The 18,405-nt window shown below is 47.1% G+C and overlaps 2 protein-coding genes across 14 annotated transcripts in view; one reads left to right on the plus strand and one right to left on the minus strand.

Annotated features, from left to right (window-relative positions):
* Positions 1–1,119: 1,119 nt before the first annotated feature.
* Positions 1,120–17,155, plus strand: DEGS2 (delta 4-desaturase, sphingolipid 2). 2 transcript variants are annotated; one of them, XM_081194024.1, is made up of 3 exons: positions 1,120–1,244; positions 9,385–10,127; positions 15,010–17,155. In XM_081194024.1, the coding sequence occupies exons 1-3, from the start codon at positions 1,163–1,165 to the stop codon at positions 15,154–15,156; spliced, it is 972 nt and encodes a 323-aa protein (XP_081050150.1). In that variant the 5' UTR covers positions 1,120–1,162; the 3' UTR covers positions 15,157–17,155. The 2 variants fall into 2 exon arrangements, with proteins under 2 accessions (XP_081050150.1, XP_081050151.1); XM_081194025.1 differs by lacking the exon at positions 1,120–1,244 and adding an exon at positions 3,368–3,448.
* Positions 16,650–18,405, minus strand: part of EVL (Enah/Vasp-like) — a 152,911-nt gene continuing 151,155 nt past the window's right edge. For all 12 annotated transcript variants that reach the window (XM_081191974.1, XM_081191969.1, XM_081191971.1 and 9 more), the window contains one exon: positions 16,650–17,300. In XM_081191974.1, coding sequence (XP_081048100.1) covers positions 17,263–17,300 — 38 coding nt within the window. In that variant the 3' untranslated portion in view covers positions 16,650–17,262. The remainder of the gene's footprint in view (positions 17,301–18,405) is intronic.

Genomic DNA, 18,405 nt, shown 5'->3' on the forward strand with positions numbered 1-18,405 from the left:
TTCTTTTCATTTACGGCTTTCAAATCATGGAAGAAGCCTAGCAAAATGACGCTTTGGCACTCCTTACAGTGTTTTTATAAATGCTGAAAGCTGCCCAGAGTGGCTGGGGAAACCCAGCCAGACGGGTGGGGTATAAATATTATTATCTTCCTTCCTTCCTTCCTTCCTTCCTTCCTTCCTTCCTTCCTTCCTTCCTTCCTTCCTTCCTTCCTTCCTTCCTTCCTTCCTTCCAGAGATGGGCGAGACAACACAGCAGATCTGGTTCTGCCCCCACCTTTCTCCTTCGCAAGGTCCCTAAACACTTCAAACAGAGGATTCTTTGCAACATTCTCCCCCACTCTCACCCCCACCCGTGTAGTTACAGATAGGTAGCCGTGTTGGTCTGCCATAGTCAAAATAAAAAAATTACTTCCAGTAGCACCTTAAAGACCAACTAAGTTAGTTCTTGGTATGAGCTTTCGTGTGCATGCACACTTCTTCAGATACACAGAAGAAGTGAAGAAGTGTGCATGCACACGAAAGCTCATACCAAGAACTAACTTAGTTGGTCTTTAAGGTGCTACTGGAAGTAATTTTTTTATTTCCCCACCCGTATAGCATCTGATCCTTTAACCAATGCACACCCGGGAAGCTTCTCAAAATCTAAGGTAATTATTGCACATTCCCCAGATCCGGAGACAACCGAGATGCAAAAAGCAAAAGCTTAAAAGCAGGACAAATATAACCGAAAATCAATCCATCAATCCTATCCATGCGCGCGCAGTGTGCAAATCCCATCAAGCTTGCAATAAAGGTTGGATCTCGTTCAGGGAAGCGCGCGCTACAGGAAGCCTACGGAGATTGCATACCAGCTCGCCTCTGGCAGCACATTCCCAGCTGAAAATCGTGAAAAAGCCTTTTTTATTATTTTTAAGGCTTCCCAAATCAGCTTGCCGCGCATAAGCTTCCACGGGCCCCGGCGCACCTCGTGGCGCGCCTGATGCGCAGCGAGCGCGCTCCATTCCGCGGCCGCTTCTATCCCGCATCACCACGAGGCGAACGAGGCAGGCGAGTTGGCGAAGGGGGCGGAGCCACCTCTCGGCCCCGCCCCTCAGGTGGACCGAGGAGATAAAAGCCCCCGCGCTTGGCCGTCGAGCAGGCAGGTGCAGCGGCAGCGGCAGCGATGGGCAACAGGGTTACCCGCGAGGATTTCGAGTGGGTTTACACGGAGCAGCCCCACACGCAGCGCAGGAAAGAGATCTTAGGTGAGCCATCCTCGGGATCCCCCTGGGAGGTCACTGCCCGCCTCGTTTTCCTACCACCCTCTGCTTTCTTGCTCCAGACCTCTTTCCTCCTAAAAACGGACGGCGTTAGGGGTTAATTCTCCGCCAGGATCAGGCCCTCTGTCAAAATCGCTTTGCCTTTTAATCCCAGGGGTGGGTGGCCGGGGGCAGGGGGGCAACTTCCCCCTCCAAATAAAGTAGATAAATAAAAATATATAACAATCTGAGCAACCTCTTCTCAGATACGTCGGTTCTGTCCACCCCCCTCCCCAATAAATCCTGGCTACACCCATGTGTGTTGCTCGGAGGGCTGGCTGTGTGTGAAGATAATGAACTCTGCACATGCTTGCGGGTTCTCTTTTCGTTGCTGTTGCTTTCCGAACAGTGCCAGGGTCCTGGCGCGGAAAGGAGGGCTTTGATGGGGGCAAATCCTGGCTCCGACAATGCCTTAGGCAGGCAGCGTTTCCTGTCATGTCCAGTTTGCATCGTCTTCTCCACTTCTCTTTCCCGCATTTCCTTATAGATCCAGAAATACACGGCATTTGATGAATACATGAACTCTCTCTCTCTCTCCCTCTCTCTCTCCCCCCACTCTCTGCCACGCTTCAGGTTGCAAACTTTCCCCCTGGAAAGGGGCTGCTGTGTGACAAACAGAAATCCCACGGGTGAAGCCTTTTCTTTTCATACATTTGTACGAAATGGGCGGGGGGGGGGCTCACCTGGATAATTACAGTGGTACCTCAGGTTAAGTACTTAATTCGTTCCTGAGGTCCGTACTTAACCTGAAACTGTTCTTAACCTGAAGCACCACTTTAGCTAATGGGGCCTCCTGCTGCTGCTGCCGCGCCTCCGGAGCCCGATTTCTGTTCTTATCCTGAAGCAAAGTTCTTAACCTGAAGCACTATTTCTGGGTTAGCGGAGTCTGTAACCCGAAGGGTATGTAACCTGAGGTACCACTGTATTGCTTGTCATGGAAGGCTATTGAAAGCAGGAAAGCTTTTCCAGAAAGAAAGAAAGAAAGAAAGAAAATTGCCAGGTTGGGGTGCGCCCCCTCACCCCCTATTTCCCCATAGTCTCCCCATCCAGTTTCTGACAGCCAGTGCTCCTTTTTGAATATGTTCCTGGAAAGCACAAAATGTTGCCTCTGAAACTAACATTCGGAGACACTTTCCTTGTGAAAGAAGGATGGAGGCATATATATTTTTGTTATTCTTGTTGTGCGCACATATGTATATGTATATGTGTGTGTGTCCGTGTGTCCCATACCTTTCCTCCTCCAGGGAGGTCAGAGTAGAACCCTGTACACAGTTCAGTTGGCTGATGAGTCAGATTATCATGGGAAGCAGTGACTGCTTCAAAGCTGCCCAGCTCTCTCCACAGACCTAATCTGATCACTGCACCTGACTTCTTTAGTCCTCAGGTCAGGTTCTGTAGCTATTCAAAGTCCTGCCCAGGCAGCACCACACCCATAGCTAAATAGATGTAGCTTTTTTTTCTTTCTTATAGCCTGTGGGTGCAGTGAAAAATTGCCCAACCTCTGCCATACTTTCCTTCCTTCCTTTATCAATTCTCATAACATGACATGGGAAATTGCCACACGGTACACTATGCAAAACACACTTTGTTATCCGCCCCGCCCCCCACCCCGGCAGGGGCCATTTTATTCTCTGTGTCCTAACCTGAGGGCCATTTGTGCATTTTCAACTCTTTTTTGCATGTTTACAGTACAGAGATCCGTATCTAGGGGACTAGCTTTAGAAATGGGGTGACTTGGGTTCAAACCAGCCCTCAGTGATTTAAAGATATCATCCTAATTCGCATTGCACTGCAATCCTTACCTGGGAGTAAGCCCCATTGGACTCAGAGACTTCTCAGTAGCCACGTACAGGATCAGGGGTGCCAACTGGAATAAAATATTTGGGGGAGGACCCAGGTCACTTCTGCCCTACATAAGCAAATACATGACCCAGCGCATTTTTGGGGGGTGAAGACTTCTCAGCCCCAGAAGTTGGCTCCTATGTAACGGACTGTGTCCCTGCTGGTGAAATTAAATAATGAGCAGTTATTATTGCTTATTATATTTATTGGTCGCTTTCCCCAAGAAAGAATACTCAAAGCAACATACAAAAACAAAAAAAATGAGGAATGAGTCCTTTAAGGCTGCTCCCATCGTTTGATTGCATCAGGTAATCTTGCACTATCTCTTGGGACCTGTGACAGAATGTTCCGAGTTCCAGTCTGCCAGCCATCCTCAGTTCCAAGATGCTCTATTCCATTTCCATGTCCCACCTGCAGTCAGGATTCCAAGGTCACTGTCCTCATTGGGCTGTTTTGGGGTCATCCTTCTTAGCATTTCCCTCTTAAACTCTGTAAATCTTGGTGTTTCCCCGGCTATTAGTTCCTAGATCCGTCCTGTCTGTGAGGGCTTGGAGAGGTGCTGCCAGTCAGAGTAGACAGGCTGGGCTCAACAACTGCTAGCACATATCTCTGAGCCCAGGCAGTGCTGACATTAGGAGCCTTAAGCGTGGTTTTCTCCCAGTCGGACTTTTCATCATGAACTCCCCTGCAATCAAATGTCACCCGGCAGTGGTCATTCGGAAGTGCTAAAAACTACGTCAAGCTGCCCCCTTAGCTGATTTGGGGGTCACCCCTGGTTCTGGTGCAGGTCAGATCAATGCACCTCCCTCGTTCTCTTAGATTCAGGCAGATGGCTAGGGCAGCTGGGAAATGAAATGCACACTCCAAACAGCCTAATGAGTATTGGCTATTTTCAGTGGCCAGGGAAGACTGACTGATTATTGCCTCGCTGGGGAAAATGGAAAACCAGGTGGGTGGAGGAATCAAATAGAGTATCCTGAAGTGGGGCTTGGCTGGCTGGAAGGCTAAACAGGACCACTCCACACTGCATAGACACATATGCATGTATGTGTGCATGCACATATATACAGATATATTTTTACGATTATGATAAAAAAATGTTTTTATTGAAAGATTTTCATGGATAACAAAGCTACATATAACATCTCTGTTTTCAGGTCACAGAGTCCTTCCTGTAGGTCAGCTGCTTTGGGTGTGAGACGTGGCTGTCATAGGCATTATGAGATTGGGGGGGGGAGAGGTGGGAGAAAAGGGGGAGGGCAGTACACACAGATATTTTAGACATGCCAGACATTTCCAAAGAGCCGGTCTTTGAAAAAATATGTTCCGCGTCATTTACCAAAACAAAATCAGTCTCATGTTAATTTATCATACAACCTATGTCTCACACCTCTTTATACCATTCTTCCATTTTATATTCTGCTTGCGCCTTCCACTTCCTAGCTATCATAATTCATGCAGCTGTCAATAAAATATGTGAGCATGTTCTTCATAGCCTGCAAACCTTCCACCCCGTTGTAAATTGACAATAATGCTACCTTTGGACTTTCGGTCAGCTTTAACCCAGTGATTTCTGTGCCGTTGAGGTAAGAGAGGGAATACACAAGAGAAATGATTTTGAGGAGATATGGAAGGAATTTGTACTGTTACAACGTAAAGGCGTCAAACCAGGGGTCTGCAACCTTTAAGACAAAAAGAGCCACTTGGACCCGTTTCCGAAGAAGAAGAAAAACTGGGAGCCGCAAAACCATTGCGACATTTAAAACATATCTCTGGAGCCGCGATCTGACAGCGGGCGGGAAGGTGACGTCGGGACGGTGCGTGACTGAGGCACATACCGCCCCCATGCGACGTCACAGCCAGTACAGCACCCGCCACAGTGGGGAGTGTTGGGGCACACAATGCGTCTCCTCCCCTCGCTAGTATCTGCCCCGGAGCCGCGGCAAAGGTGTAAAAGAGCCACATGCGGCTCCGGAGCTGTGGGTTGCTGACCCCTGGGTCAAACCTTCGCAAGAGGTGTTGAAATTTTGGGAGGTTGGATCATTGCAATGGAATGGTCTCGGTGGTGGAGTGCACATTTTTATTCTTACTTATTTATGATTATTACTTTGTCAAAATAAAAAATTAAAATGGGGGGGGGGGAAGGGAACCAGAAATGTCAGGAAAAAAACAAAAAAAACAGAATCAGGCTGATGCATGTCCTTTGTAAATCAAGGCTTGGAAAACTTGGCATTTTATTTATATATTTGAATTTATATAAGGTTTCATTGTAGACAACAACAACCTCAAAGCTTCTTACAAAAAGAATGATTTAAACCATCCGAAATAAGAATAATTAAAACCAACTACTATTCTCTTAAGCAGGGATGGGAAACCTCCAGTCAAATTGAATGTTCAAATTTAGCCTGCATGGCCACTTCCCCCAGCCTCCCCACAGCTACCCCACCTGTGTAAGGCAAAGCAGATTTTCCGCTTTAAAGCACCACAAAGGGTTCTGTGCAAGCAAGCCCCACTTGGGTGTGGTGCTGTCAAGCCCCATTGATCTCCTGCTATCATTGTGGGCAGAGCCGAGCCCTAAAGGTCCCTCACCTGTTCTCTTAAGGGACTCCATTTGACTAAAGATTTCACTACCATTTGAATTGCATGTGCAGAAATGCAGCATCAGTGGTCAGAGGATGTGAGGCAACTAATTCGGCCTCTCGGACACTGGTTGCTCAATTTCAACAGAGGGATCAGTGGCCACACCCTGCACTAACACTTCGATGCTTTTATAATCACAACGAGCCAAAAGGCAAGAACGGAAAAAGAGTCAGACATTTATTGCAGGTACTCTGCCCCTTTGCTTTTGTCCCAGGATTCAGCCGACTACGTTTAAAGCTTGTGAGCCTCACTTGAATAGTAACTGGCTCATGTGAGCAAGCAAAGTAAAGAGAGATAAGTAAAGCCAACTGAAATCACAGGGAATGCAATGAAATAATAATCATTTCTTTTTAAAAAACAAAAAAAATGATGATTGTAAGGAATTTTCCCTATCACCTTTTCCTCAAGAGGCATGTCTTTGATGCAACAAGTATATTGTCACAATGGATTATTATCACCATCACATTTAATATTATCATTAATTAGCATATTAATATTAATTAATATTATCATATCATTAATTAGCATTAATTATTATTATAATTAATTAGTTTTAAACGCAGTATAAGGAGTCTCTATAGGAGTATATTGTATTTTAAAATGGGGTTTCGGAGTTTTTAGGGGTTTTTGAGAGTCTTATGTAGATTTTTCCATTTCATTGTTCTGTATGGGACAATGACAAGAAAGATACCGTATTGTGTGGTATGGTATGGTATGGTATGGTATGGTATGGTATGGTATGGTATGGTATATGTAGGCTTGTTAATTGTGCTACACAAGTACCTTGAGGCAACTTGTGAATAATATTAGTGAAACAGACAATACTATTTTTTGCACTGGGTACTGTTTGGACCCAGAATGGAGGCTTTGTAAATTGTTCCTGGCAACAATGCAGCTTTTGATTTCTGGGAAAGGATGGCAACTGATTTACCGACTCATCCGGCTCTTTAAAAAAGGGGAAATGAGGTTGGGGCACGATGCATGAACTCATATTCAGTTCAGCAGTGCGTGCGTTCACCATTCAAAATGGTGAACGAGGTTCACATGGCGATGATGGGATCTGCTTTTCAGTCCTCATGCAATTTCAATTTCTCCCACTCACCCCCCACCCCTTGTGCAGGCCACACTGCTAAGACTCCGTATCTTGTTGCTGTTAATTATTAGTCACATTTTTACCCTCAAAGAAGCGCACACCTTGAAAATGGAACTAACAAAGACATTAAAATCAGGTATAAAAAAAACAACAATGAGCAAAAACTAAAATACTCCTCTGGAAGCATATCTAAAGTAAATAAGTCCTACCTACCCCAACTGAAGGGATGCGGGTGGCACTGTGGGTTAAACCACAGAGCCTAGGACTTGCCAATCAGTAGGTTGGCGGTTCGATTCCCTGTGACGGGGTGAGCTCCTGTTGCTTGGTTCCTGCTCCTGCCAACCTAGCAGTTCAAAAGCACGTCAAAGTGCAAGTAGATAAATAGGTACCACTCCGGCGGGAAGGTAAACGGCGTTTCCATGCACTGCTCTGGTTCGCCAGAAGTGGCTTAGACATGCTGGCCACATGACCCAGAAGCTGTACGCTGGCTCCCTCGGCCAGTAAAGCGAGATGAGCGCCGCAACCCCAGAGTGGGTCACGACTGGACCTAATGGTCAGGGGTCCCTTTACCTTTACCTTTACCCCAATTGAACACCACAAAGTCCCACTACCCTCTCAATTAGAAACCCAAAACCTGACTAAATAGGTTTGTTTTTGCCTGACAGCTGAAGGCAGGCAACAATGGCACCAAGCAGTTTTCCTGGGGAGAGTGTTCTGCAAGCAGGGAACCACCACTGAAAAGGCCCCTTTTCGTGTTCCCACCCTCTGGTCCTCCCATGGATGGGGCACACAGAGAAGGACCTCAGGTGATTATAGCAGATAAAAACATGCTGGCTGTACAGAACCTCCATGGGACACAAGAACCTGCCTTATGACAAACTAGGCCATTATTTTATTTGCAGCAAGTGTAGCTAGCCTGCAATTCAGGTTTCACTTCAGTAACTCAGAATCCACAAATGTGGTTTTTTTGTGTGTTTTTGTTTTTTTCATGCTGGGACTGCACTCTGGGTGCCAATATACCCTGTGAGGAGGTCTGGACCAGGGAAAGGAGCACTAATTGTAACTTGCATACCCTCCAACATTTCTCCAATGAAAATAGGGACCTCCCATTCCATAATGATTATTTTACTATTTATACCCCACACATCTTACTGGGTTGTCCCAGCCATTCTGGGTAGCTTCCAACACATGTAAAAACATAATAAAACATTAAACATTAAAAAAAAAACTTCCCTTCAGATGGCTCAGGGGTCAGATAACTCCATACCCTCCAACATTTCTCCAATGAAAACAGGGGCATCCTAAGGAAAAGTGGGACATTCTGGGGTCAGATCAGAAACTGGGATGGCTTCTCTAAATCAGAGACGTCCCTGGAAAATAGGGGAATTTGGAGGATCTGAACTTGATGGGGCAGCAGCTGAATGGAATGGTGTCAATTCAGTCCTGGCAGCCAAAGAGACAGGAAAACCAGCTAGAGGGAGGCTTATTGAGAAAATAGAAGGGCTAGCTTGATGCTGAGAATGAAATGTGCAGAGAACATTTGGCTATGTGGGATTTTCTCCTCCACTGTTCTATTCTTGGATGCCACTAGAGGGAGTCCAGGCAACAGCTTTTCTGATTCCCACCACTGCGCTGCACATCTGTCTCTAATTCTTGCAGAATTCTTCTGCTACCAGTCCCCCTTCCATGCAGAGGAGGGATGGGGAGCTGCTGGATTCTCCCCTTCCCATCCCACTTTGTCAACATCTACCATATTTTTTGCTCTATAAGACTCACTTTTTCCCTCCTAAAAAGTAAGGGGAAATGTGTGTGCGTCTTATGGAGCGAATGCAGGCTGCGCAGCTATCCCAGAAGCCAGAACAGCAAGAGGGATTGCTGCTTTCACTGCGCAGCGATCCCTCTTGCTGTTCTGGCTTCTGAGATTCAGAATTTTTTTTTTCTTGTTTGCCTCCTCCAAAAACTAGGTGCGTCTTGTGGTCTGGTGCGTCTTATAGAGCGAAAAATACGGTTCAATTGTCTGTTTGAAAACATTGCTTAGCCACCATTCACCAGAAGCTTCCGGGCTGTCCTTGGGGAGAAAGAGGCCTGTTCTGAACCACGCCAGGCAGGGCAGCCCCCACCATTTCTTCCTTATGGGTGGGAGGAGACCAGCAGCTCCTATTCACTGTGAGGATGCTGCACTGGCAGAATGGAGGGTGGTGGGGTGTTTGCCGGGGAGACAAGAAGTCCAGCCTCCAAGAAATATGCCACAGCCATTGCTGCCACCGTGGTGGCAGCAGCGGGCAATGTATTCCTTGGAGGCCAGATCTGCTGCCTCTGTGGATCCTACCGCCTGAGGCAGTCGCCTCACCTTGTCTAATGGGTGGGCCAGACCTTCGTGGAGGCCTGGTTTATGTCAGGTAGGTAGCCTGATGGATATTAGGGGCAGAGGGATTTGTCTAGTTGGCACCACAATTCCACGACTGGATTCCAGGCAGTTTTGACTGCATTTGTGTTTCTTTTCCTCCTCAGCGAAGTACCCAGCCATCAAGTCTCTCATGGGGCCAGATCCCTATTTGAAATGGATAGTGACGGGGATGGTGTTCACCCAGCTTCTGGCCTGCTACCTTGTGAGGGACCTTTCCTGGAAGTGGATCTTCTTCTGGGCCTATGCTTTCGGGGGCTGCATCAACCACTCCATGACCCTGGCCATCCACGACATCTCCCACAACGTGGCCTTTGGCAACAAGCAAATCAAGTGGAACCGGTGGTTTGCCGTCTTTGCCAACTTGCCCATTGGACTCCCCTACTCGGCCTCCTTCAAGAAGTACCACATAGACCACCACCGATACCTTGGCGGAGACTCGTTGGATGTGGACATCCCCACGGACTTTGAGGGCTGGTTCTTCTGCACTCCCTTTCGGAAGATGGTCTGGCTTGTCTTCCAACCCCTTTTCTATGCCTTGAGACCGCTCTACATCAACCCCAAAACAATTACTGAGATGGAAATTCTTAACGCTTTGGCCCAGTTCTCTGTCGACTTGATCATCTACTACCTGTGGGGTTTGAAGCCTGTTGTTTATTTAATATCAGGGACGTTGCTTTGCATGGGCTTGCATCCTTTTTCGGGGCACTTCATAGCAGAACACTATATGTTCCTGAAAGGGTATGAAACGTATTCCTACTACGGACCCCTCAACTGGATCACCTTTAACGTGGGCTATCATATGGAGCACCACGATTTCCCCAGCGTTCCTGGATCTAAGCTGCCAATGGTAAGAGTTTTTGACCCTTGCAAACAGGCTTGGCTCTCTGGGTGTTGCTGAAATACAACACCCTTCGGCCCCAAGCAAGCATGGCCAGTGGCAAGGGATGATGGGAGTTGTGGTTCAGCAACATCTGGACGAGCCAAAGGTTGTGAAGCTAGTTTACATATGCAGCTTATGAAAGAAAAGTGGCTCTTGAATCCTGAAATTAGAGGTGGTGGTGCAGTTAGGTAATTTTAGACTCCGGACTTAACGACCTGGTAGGAAAGCATCTATTTAGACAGTAGCATGCATTAACTTCAGAAATGCGATAAGCCAGCGTTGTTGTGTTTGGGAGCCTCCCTGCTCATACCTGCACCTTAATGTCATCGCTGCTCGGGGGGATGCAGTGGGAATAATGGTATTTAAATATACAGCATAAAGTAAGTGAATGCAGATTGCTAGACAGACACTATTTTGTAGCTGGCTTAACCCCAAGCACCAAAGATACTCTAGATCAGCGTTTCGCAAACTTGGGTCTCCGGCTGTTTTTGGACTACAACTCCCATCTTCCCTAGCTAGCAAAACGATTGGTCAGAGATGGTGGGATGGTGATGATGATAGCAGCTACTCTGGGCGGCTAACAGCACATATAAAAACATAGTAAAACCTCAAACATCAAAAACTTCCCGAAACAGGGCGATTGTAGTCCAAAACCACAAGAGGTGACATGATGGAGGTTTATAAGATTTTGCATGTTGTGGAGAAAGTGGATAAAAAGAACAGGCCAGGAAAGAAAACGTGGTTGAGCAACACTTGCTGTAACAGACTAAGGGTCAAGGTGGATGAATGGTCAAATGCAGGCTCATATTACTTGTACAGTGGTGCCTCGCAAGACGAAATTAATCCGTTCCGCGAGTCTCTTCGTCTTGCAGTTTTTTCGTCTTGCGAAGCACGGCTATTAGCGGCTTAGCGGCTATTAACGGCTTAGCGGCTTTAAGAAAAAGGAAACAAACTCGCAAGAACTTGCAAGACGTTTCGTCTTGCGAAGCAAGCCCATAGGGAAATTCGTCTTGCGGAACGACTCAAAAAACGGAAAACCCTTTCGTCTTGCGAGGCATTTGTCTTGCGGGGCACCACTGTATGTCTGTGTAGTAGTGTTCCATTTTGTTTCTGCGTCTGTTTAAACGGCAGTTGAGGAGGGGAAAAGGAAAAGGAAAAACAAACACAGACTTGAGTGTGACCAATGCTTCCCCCATAAGCACAGCAAGGTGGGGGTTTTTAGGTAGCTGGCTTTTGTTAAAAAAGGGCTACAGATCCAATGTTAGTTCAACTCATTCAATAGACTTCATGCAAATATGTGAGCACGACTGATTTTGATTCTTTAATTTGAGCATAACTTAGTTGGACATACACACACACACACACCCAGTTCTGTGGCATGGAGGGAGTTCTGTGGCTTGCATTACACCCAAAAGCTAATATCTGCAAGAAAAGCTGCTTTGGGAAAGGGGATTTTCATTGGGACTGTGATACAGGAGGAAATAATTTTTTAAAATAAAAAAGTAACCCGTCTTCCCCATGTGCAGTGGTCCCAGTTGACACGCACCCACCCCTGATGTATGTTTAAAAAGACACAAATCCGGGTATATAAACTGCAGTCGTGCGTTTAATTCTTTAGCTCAGAAGCTGGCCCCTTCCCTTTTCCTGCGCACATGTTCCCAACAGAGCCCAGTCTTATCAGCTACTTTGTGGAATGCGGTGCGATCGGCTCCCCCCACCCCCCAAGCAATACAATAGGGCTTGTCATACTTTCAGGCAGGTTCTTGCCCTGGGGACAAATAAGTAACTTATTAAATGAGTGCCTTTTTGCAGTGACAAATCAACTGGCTTGTGCAATGACAGTCGCTGCACACAAATGTAGATAGACAAGTCGAATTCTGCCAGCCCAGTGATTTTTCTTAATTGCAGAGTTCCAGAACAAGCTTTATAACCCGTTCGAAGCCAGTAATATAGCCGTATCACTGTTTCCTTGGCATGGTCTGCTTCCTGCTTGTTCCTGATGGGGCACTGAGATAGCTCCGTTGATAGAGCATGACACTCTTAATCTCAGGGTTGTGGTTTTGACCCCAACGTTGGGCAAAGGATTCCTGCTTTGCAGGGCCAGGACTAGTCAACCCTTGTGGTCCCTTCCAACTCTACAATTCTGTGATTTTATGAAATGCAGTAATTGGGTGGCAAATGTATATCATTGACTGTTAAGGTGACAAAAGGAAAGGAAGCTTCTTGTTATTGTTGTACATGGTTTTGCCTCTGTGACTCTCCATAGTTTTCAAATGTCTTACCAATGGACTTCAGAAGGGAAGGCTCTCTGTGCCAGTCCTCTGATGGATGCAGAAAGCCAGTCCCAGAGCTCTCTCCTTTGAGGTTATCGCCCGGTGTCAGGTGATGAGCAGGTAGATGGGACTTATCCAGCTTTCAAAGTTGGCCCACGGGGTGAGGGACGTGGCAGGAAGGAAGATCCAGCCCACTAGCCAGTTTGAGTTCTCTACACCTTTCCTGCTATAAAACACTGTTTCTGCGCTATTCATTCCTCCTAATTTCACTCCTAACCAACCATCCAAAACCGGAACGGATCCTGAATCACACTGACACTTGTGTAGCAGTGCAGAATGGGGCATCTGTGGACCGCCCCTCGTCCTTGGCCATTGGTCACACCAGCTGGGGCTGACGGGAGCTGGAGACCGCCATAGCTCCCCCAAACTTCTAGGATTGCATCTAATTATGTGGAAGCTTATCCAGAAAGCATCTAGGAGCGTATGTGACCATCCACTGCATCTTCTATTCGGAGGCATACTTCTGCTAAGGGTTGTTCCAATCCAATGGCAGCAGCCATTGCTAGACTGACCCATGGACCTGCCTGCAACAGGGAGCTTGCCTTAGTCTGCTCAGTGCTGTCTACACTGACTGGCAGCAGCTGTCTGGGTTTCCAGGCAGGGAACTCTCCCACCACCTACCTGGAGAAGCAGGGGTTCGAACCTGGGACTTTCTGATCTGCTCTCCCCACTTTCTGTCTGCTTGCTCACAGAATTAGCCATGGGGCTGGCGGGTGGTGTGCAACTGCTCCCAACTGCAGTTAGACGTGGGGCAGCCTTTCTCAACCTGGCGCCCACCAGATGTTTTGGCCTAGAACTCCCACCCTCTCTGACTCACCCGCCATGGGCTCAGGCACACTTCAGTTTGCCCTGCTGCTTTCCTCCAGGAAAACCCATGGCTTAGCACTGAACTGGAGTGAACAACAACTGGGCTTCCTGCAGATGTTTGCTCCATTGCTATGAAGCATGGGACAAGGAGGGGGGAGTGTGGAAGACAAGGCCCATGGCAGATGGGACTGGTGGAAGTTGTAGTCTGGGGCAGGCTGTCCTAGGTCTGGATCGGCAAGAAGGTAAAGGGACCCCTGACCATTAGGTCCAGTCCTAACCGACTCTGGGGTTGCAGTGCTCATCTCGCTTTATTGGCCGAGGGAGCTGGCATACAGCTTCCGGGTCATGTGGCCAGCATGACTAAGCCGCTTCTGGCGAACCAGAGCAGCGCACGGAAACGCTGTTCACCTTCCCGCTGGAGCGGTACCTATTTATCTACTTGCACTTTGACTTGCTTTCGAACTGCTAGGTTGGCAGAAGCAGGGACCGAGCAACAGGAGCTCACCTCGTCACGGGGATTCAAACTGCCAACCTTCTGATCAGCAAGTCCTAGGCTCTGTGGTTTAACCCACAGCGCCACCCACGTTCCGGATCGGCAAGGAAACACAGTACAAATCCAGCAAGCTGCATTATGTCCTACCTGGACAGTCACAGATTCCTGCAACTTTGGCTTACATTTTACCTTGTAAGCTGTCAAGTGAAGGTCAAAAATCTGTGCTGGGACTGGGAAAGACAGAAACAATGGAGCTTTTTTAAAAAAGCATTTTATTTTTTCTTAGCACACCTTAAAACTGGTAGGGCTTCTGCCAGGCAACGGGCCTTCAAGCTGCCAGTTGGCTATTCCCAGTCTAGCAAACAGAATTAGTCATCTAAATTATCTGACTGCCCTGGTTCTGTCAGATGAATGCTCAGGTTAGGTTTCAATGCTGCCATGGGGTGAGGGAGATTCATTCTCTGCCACATTCAGAGCCCTGCTAGCTCCTCGAGGCCAAAGGATGAGGGATCCAACAGGACTTTTTCCTTCCCTCTTCCCTTCTCCCCTCGACTGACTGCAATGGGATTTGAATTCCAAGGTGTATGAACCATGAAAAATCTCTTCGCTCTCAAAAGTAATCTGGGTCGCTGTCATGTGTTCATTGGGTTTACTCTTGGCATAAATTCTATTAGTCTGCATTCAGACAGCACTCTATTCCGTTTTCTGGACATTTTCTTACACGGCAATTTTAACGTTTTTATATCATCTGTCATGCCATGTAAAAGCCACTGCAGAAAATTAGCACACATTTCCACGTTAACTGCTTCCGGGGACGGGGGGGGGGGGACCCATCTTGCAAGCCTGTTAACTCAGAAAAACACAGGAGTTTTGTGCTCGGTTTGCATGTGTCAAAATTCAAGGGTGGGGGTTGTTTTTTTTGGAATGCAGTTCTTTCCTGCCATTTCAATGGGTAAATCATGGGCGAACAGGAGTGGTCATGTGCATAAAGGGTGGCAACACATCCACGAGTGTCAGCCGTTGTGTCACACCACACTCACTGGTGTGAATGAAATTTAGGGTGACACGGCGCTCTTGGTCAAAGGCCAGAGTTTCATAACACAGCAGGTACTGCCGCTTTAAAGCAGCATTAGAAACCTCGTGTCCAAATGCATTCTAAGATAGATGTTTCACAGATAAACGAACAGTGGATAAAAATTTTCTTTTGCTCTTGCAGGTAAAGAAGATAGCAGCAGAATATTATGACACCCTGCCTCAGCACCAGTCTTGGGTTCGAGTTCTCTGGGACTTCATTTTTGATGACTCCATCGGTCCTTACTCAAGGGTGAAGAGAATATGCAAGCTGGCACCAGACTCTCGATAGCTGCGGACTCTGCCCTTTCCCCCTTTATAAGCTTAATGGACCTTTGCACCCTGTATACTTCGCCCATCCAAGCAAACATAAACGAGTCTGTTCTCTGAACAGAGCATGCCCGGTAACCACATAAGAGCTGATGTTGTATTTCTGACACCCAAGGAGTTTTTGTAACTTAGATATGAAGAAATATTACAATGAAGCCAGTTGGAAGCGCCTGAAAATGCATAATATAGTTTTAAAAAAATTAACAGACCTTTTTCTTTTATTCTCTGCTAGGCTGTTTGACAGCCTGGCTCACGCTGGTTTCCTGATGCTTTGAACTACATTGCTCATCAGACATGGTTAGGCACAGTGAGATCTGTGAGCTCAACATCTATATTCCAGGGTTGTTTCAATGGAGAGGTGAGACACTTTCCTTCTCACAACAAACAGGGAGACCTCTGGACAGACACACAAGAGTAGTTCTCCAGCTGAGAAGTCTTCCGCTCTTCCGCTGGCCCCCGAAGATGCTAGAATATCAGGATCAAAATGTTTCTCTTCAGAGACCTCATGTTCTCTGCCTGCCCCTCCAGAAAGGACTGGAGAGTTAGGGGAGCATGTCCAAGGACAACAGTGGCAGAACCAGGACTCACTAGTGGGTCACAGCCTGACCCAAGGTGGGTTACAACAGGGAGCGCTACCACCATGCAAATATATGGGAAAAGACTGAAGATGCCTGCATTAGGGGGAAATAATTCTTAATTCCACCCTGCAAACATGCATCATATGATCGTTCCCCTGGATAACACAGACTCCAGCAGTCCTGGGGATCATTGTAATTATCAAGCGGGGACAGCTCAGTAGAGCATAAGGCTCTTAATCTCAGGGTTGTGGGTTTGAGCCCCATGCTGGGCAAAAGAGCCCTGCATTGCAAAGGCTTGGACTAGATCAGGGTTTCCCAAACTCCAGCTCTTTTTGGACTACAGTTCCCATCACCTGTGACCACCGGTCCTGCTAATGATGGGAGTTGTAGTCCACAAACAGTTGGAGACCCAAGTTTGGGAAACATTCCACAAATGGCGAACTTCCACTGAAAAGGCCCCATCACGGGTCACTGCCAGGTAGGAAGCCCCTGGAGGTGACACCAACAACAAGGCCCATAGGGCTGTTTTTATACAAAGTGGGGGTGGTTTCAGAGACCACACGGCATATATGCAACTTATAATGTGGATCTTCCAGTTTGTGATGATTATGATTATAATAATGGTACTTTGATGGGAAGCAGCAGGGTTAGTGAAGTTCCTTGCATGGTCAGTTTGGGCCATCGCAACATCAAAGTGTAAACAACTGTACTTTCTTACAACACCCCATTTTTCTAGCACCACCAGGGACCAGAAACAAAACGCTCTGGGAGAGCCAGACTGGTTCCAGGGTACGGCTACCCCTGATTTTGCTAAGAAGCACAGTGGAGTCCAAGTGTGCTGCAGAGGGATGAAAGAAAAGCCAAGCAATGCCACATGGACAATGAACAGTTTATTACCAATATGAACACAGATACTGTGAAGCAATGATGTACCGCTGTAATATTGTGATAGCTCTGAGACCGGGGACTTGCTGTCTGACAGCTGGGCATCGTTCGGCCTCTTCAGGCGATGCCACAAATAAGGTTTTGTTGGCAAAAAAAAAAAAAAGGTCTTCATTTACATTGCAGTCTACCAGTAAAATTACTCTGAAGTCATCTAGTAAAAGCGAATGGTTCACGTGTTTCCTTACCTACTATATACTAAAAAAAAGTCATACATTTAAATAAGCAAATACAAAATACAAAAAAGGCTGACCAACTCTGATGTGCATTGTCAGATGAAATTTTAAAAAATCCAGAAATTTAAATTTTAATATTTTCTTTTTTTAAGATTTTAAGACTTCTCTCTCTCTGTGTTGTTTTTTTTTTAATGAAGCAAATCCAAGGCATCAGCAAGCCTCAAAGTCTGCTGAGTCTGCTAATAAAAAGGATTTAAGAACAAAAGACAGAGCCAGGTGTCCTCTTTCACCATCTTGCATGGTCTTGGGATGCTCAGAAACGACCCAGTTGCCTTTCACATCCTATGTGGCTTCCTGATGGTTCCATGGCCATTATGTCGTGCTGATTCTACTCAACTCTTGCCTGATGGCTGAAAAAAAGAGGAAACAATTAAAAAAAGGGAATACGCCTGAGCTTACAGTCAAGGCACTATACTGTCATAGCTTCACACCTAAGCTAAAGACCACTGACTATATTTTGGGAAGTGGTTAAAATTATAGAGACGGTGGTGGCAGCAGCAGCAGCAAGAGAAGGACGGTACAGATCCTAGCTGTGCACACACACCATACGCCTGAAGCACCTTGGGAGCTGTAGCTTAACCCCAACAGAGCTACAATTCCCAGCACCCTTAAACTACAGTTCCAGCTATTCGTTTTGGGTGTGTGCATGTGATGCTTTAAATGTATGAAGGCAGGATCTGCACCATCCTTCCCTTGCTGCTTGGTTCAGGGCTGGCTTACCTGTGGCCCCTCCAGATGTTGCCGGACCACGGCTCTGCATTGCAGGGGGCTTGGATTAGATGACCCTTGGGGGTATATCCCTTCAAACTCTACAATTCTCTACAAACTCCCAGCACCTCTGACCACTGTCCTGGCTGGCTGGCAGGGGCTGATGGGAGATGGAGTCTAACAGCATCACAGGCTGCCCACATCCGGCTCACAGCAGATGGGATAATGGGAGAGTTGCAGGTAAGCCACCCCAGGCTTCAGCAATATATCGAGCGGCAAGGGTTGCCCTGGAAGGATGCCAAGGCAAGGCTGTTCAGTTGTGTGTGTAAGGCAGGGCTGATGTGGCAGCGAGAGCAAATATAAACATGGGTGCAAAACTGGATTTTTATCAGGCATGAGGCTCTGCTGACCTTTCTCTGTGGCACAGGATTCACAAACGTTCAGGACCGAGTGGCAGAAAAAAGTCTATTCCAGGTGTCTCTCTGGGGAGACTTAATCGTATTTCCTTCTCCATGGGAATAATATTTCTTTGTAGGTACTGGGCTAGGAATTGCAGGTACAGGGGTAGTCAACGTGGCGCCCTTTCGATACGGACCATAAATCCCATCATCCTCAGCCAACACAGCCGACGGTCAGGGATGTTGGAGTTGTCATCCACAGCAACCAGAGGGCACCATGTTGGCTATTCCTGTCCTAAGAGGCAATTCACAGTGTTTTCAGCCGCACTCCCAGTTCCCAGGACTGGAT

This window comes from Podarcis bocagei, assembly GCF_964188305.1.
Source record: "Podarcis bocagei genome assembly, chromosome: 1".
Lineage (NCBI taxonomy): Eukaryota > Metazoa > Chordata > Lepidosauria > Squamata > Lacertidae > Podarcis > Podarcis bocagei.

Bases quoted from the DNA above. Each gene is read 5' to 3' on its own strand.
- DEGS2 (XM_081194024.1), top strand. From the start codon at position 1,163: ATGGGCAACAGGGTTACCCGCGAGGATTTCGAGTGGGTTTACACGGAG. The intron at 1,245-9,384 runs GTGAGCCATCCT...TTTCCTCCTCAG, and splicing joins GCGCAGGAAAGAGATCTTAG to CGAAGTACCCAGCCATCAAG. The intron at 10,128-15,009 runs GTAAGAGTTTTT...TTGCTCTTGCAG, and splicing joins CTGGATCTAAGCTGCCAATG to GTAAAGAAGATAGCAGCAGA.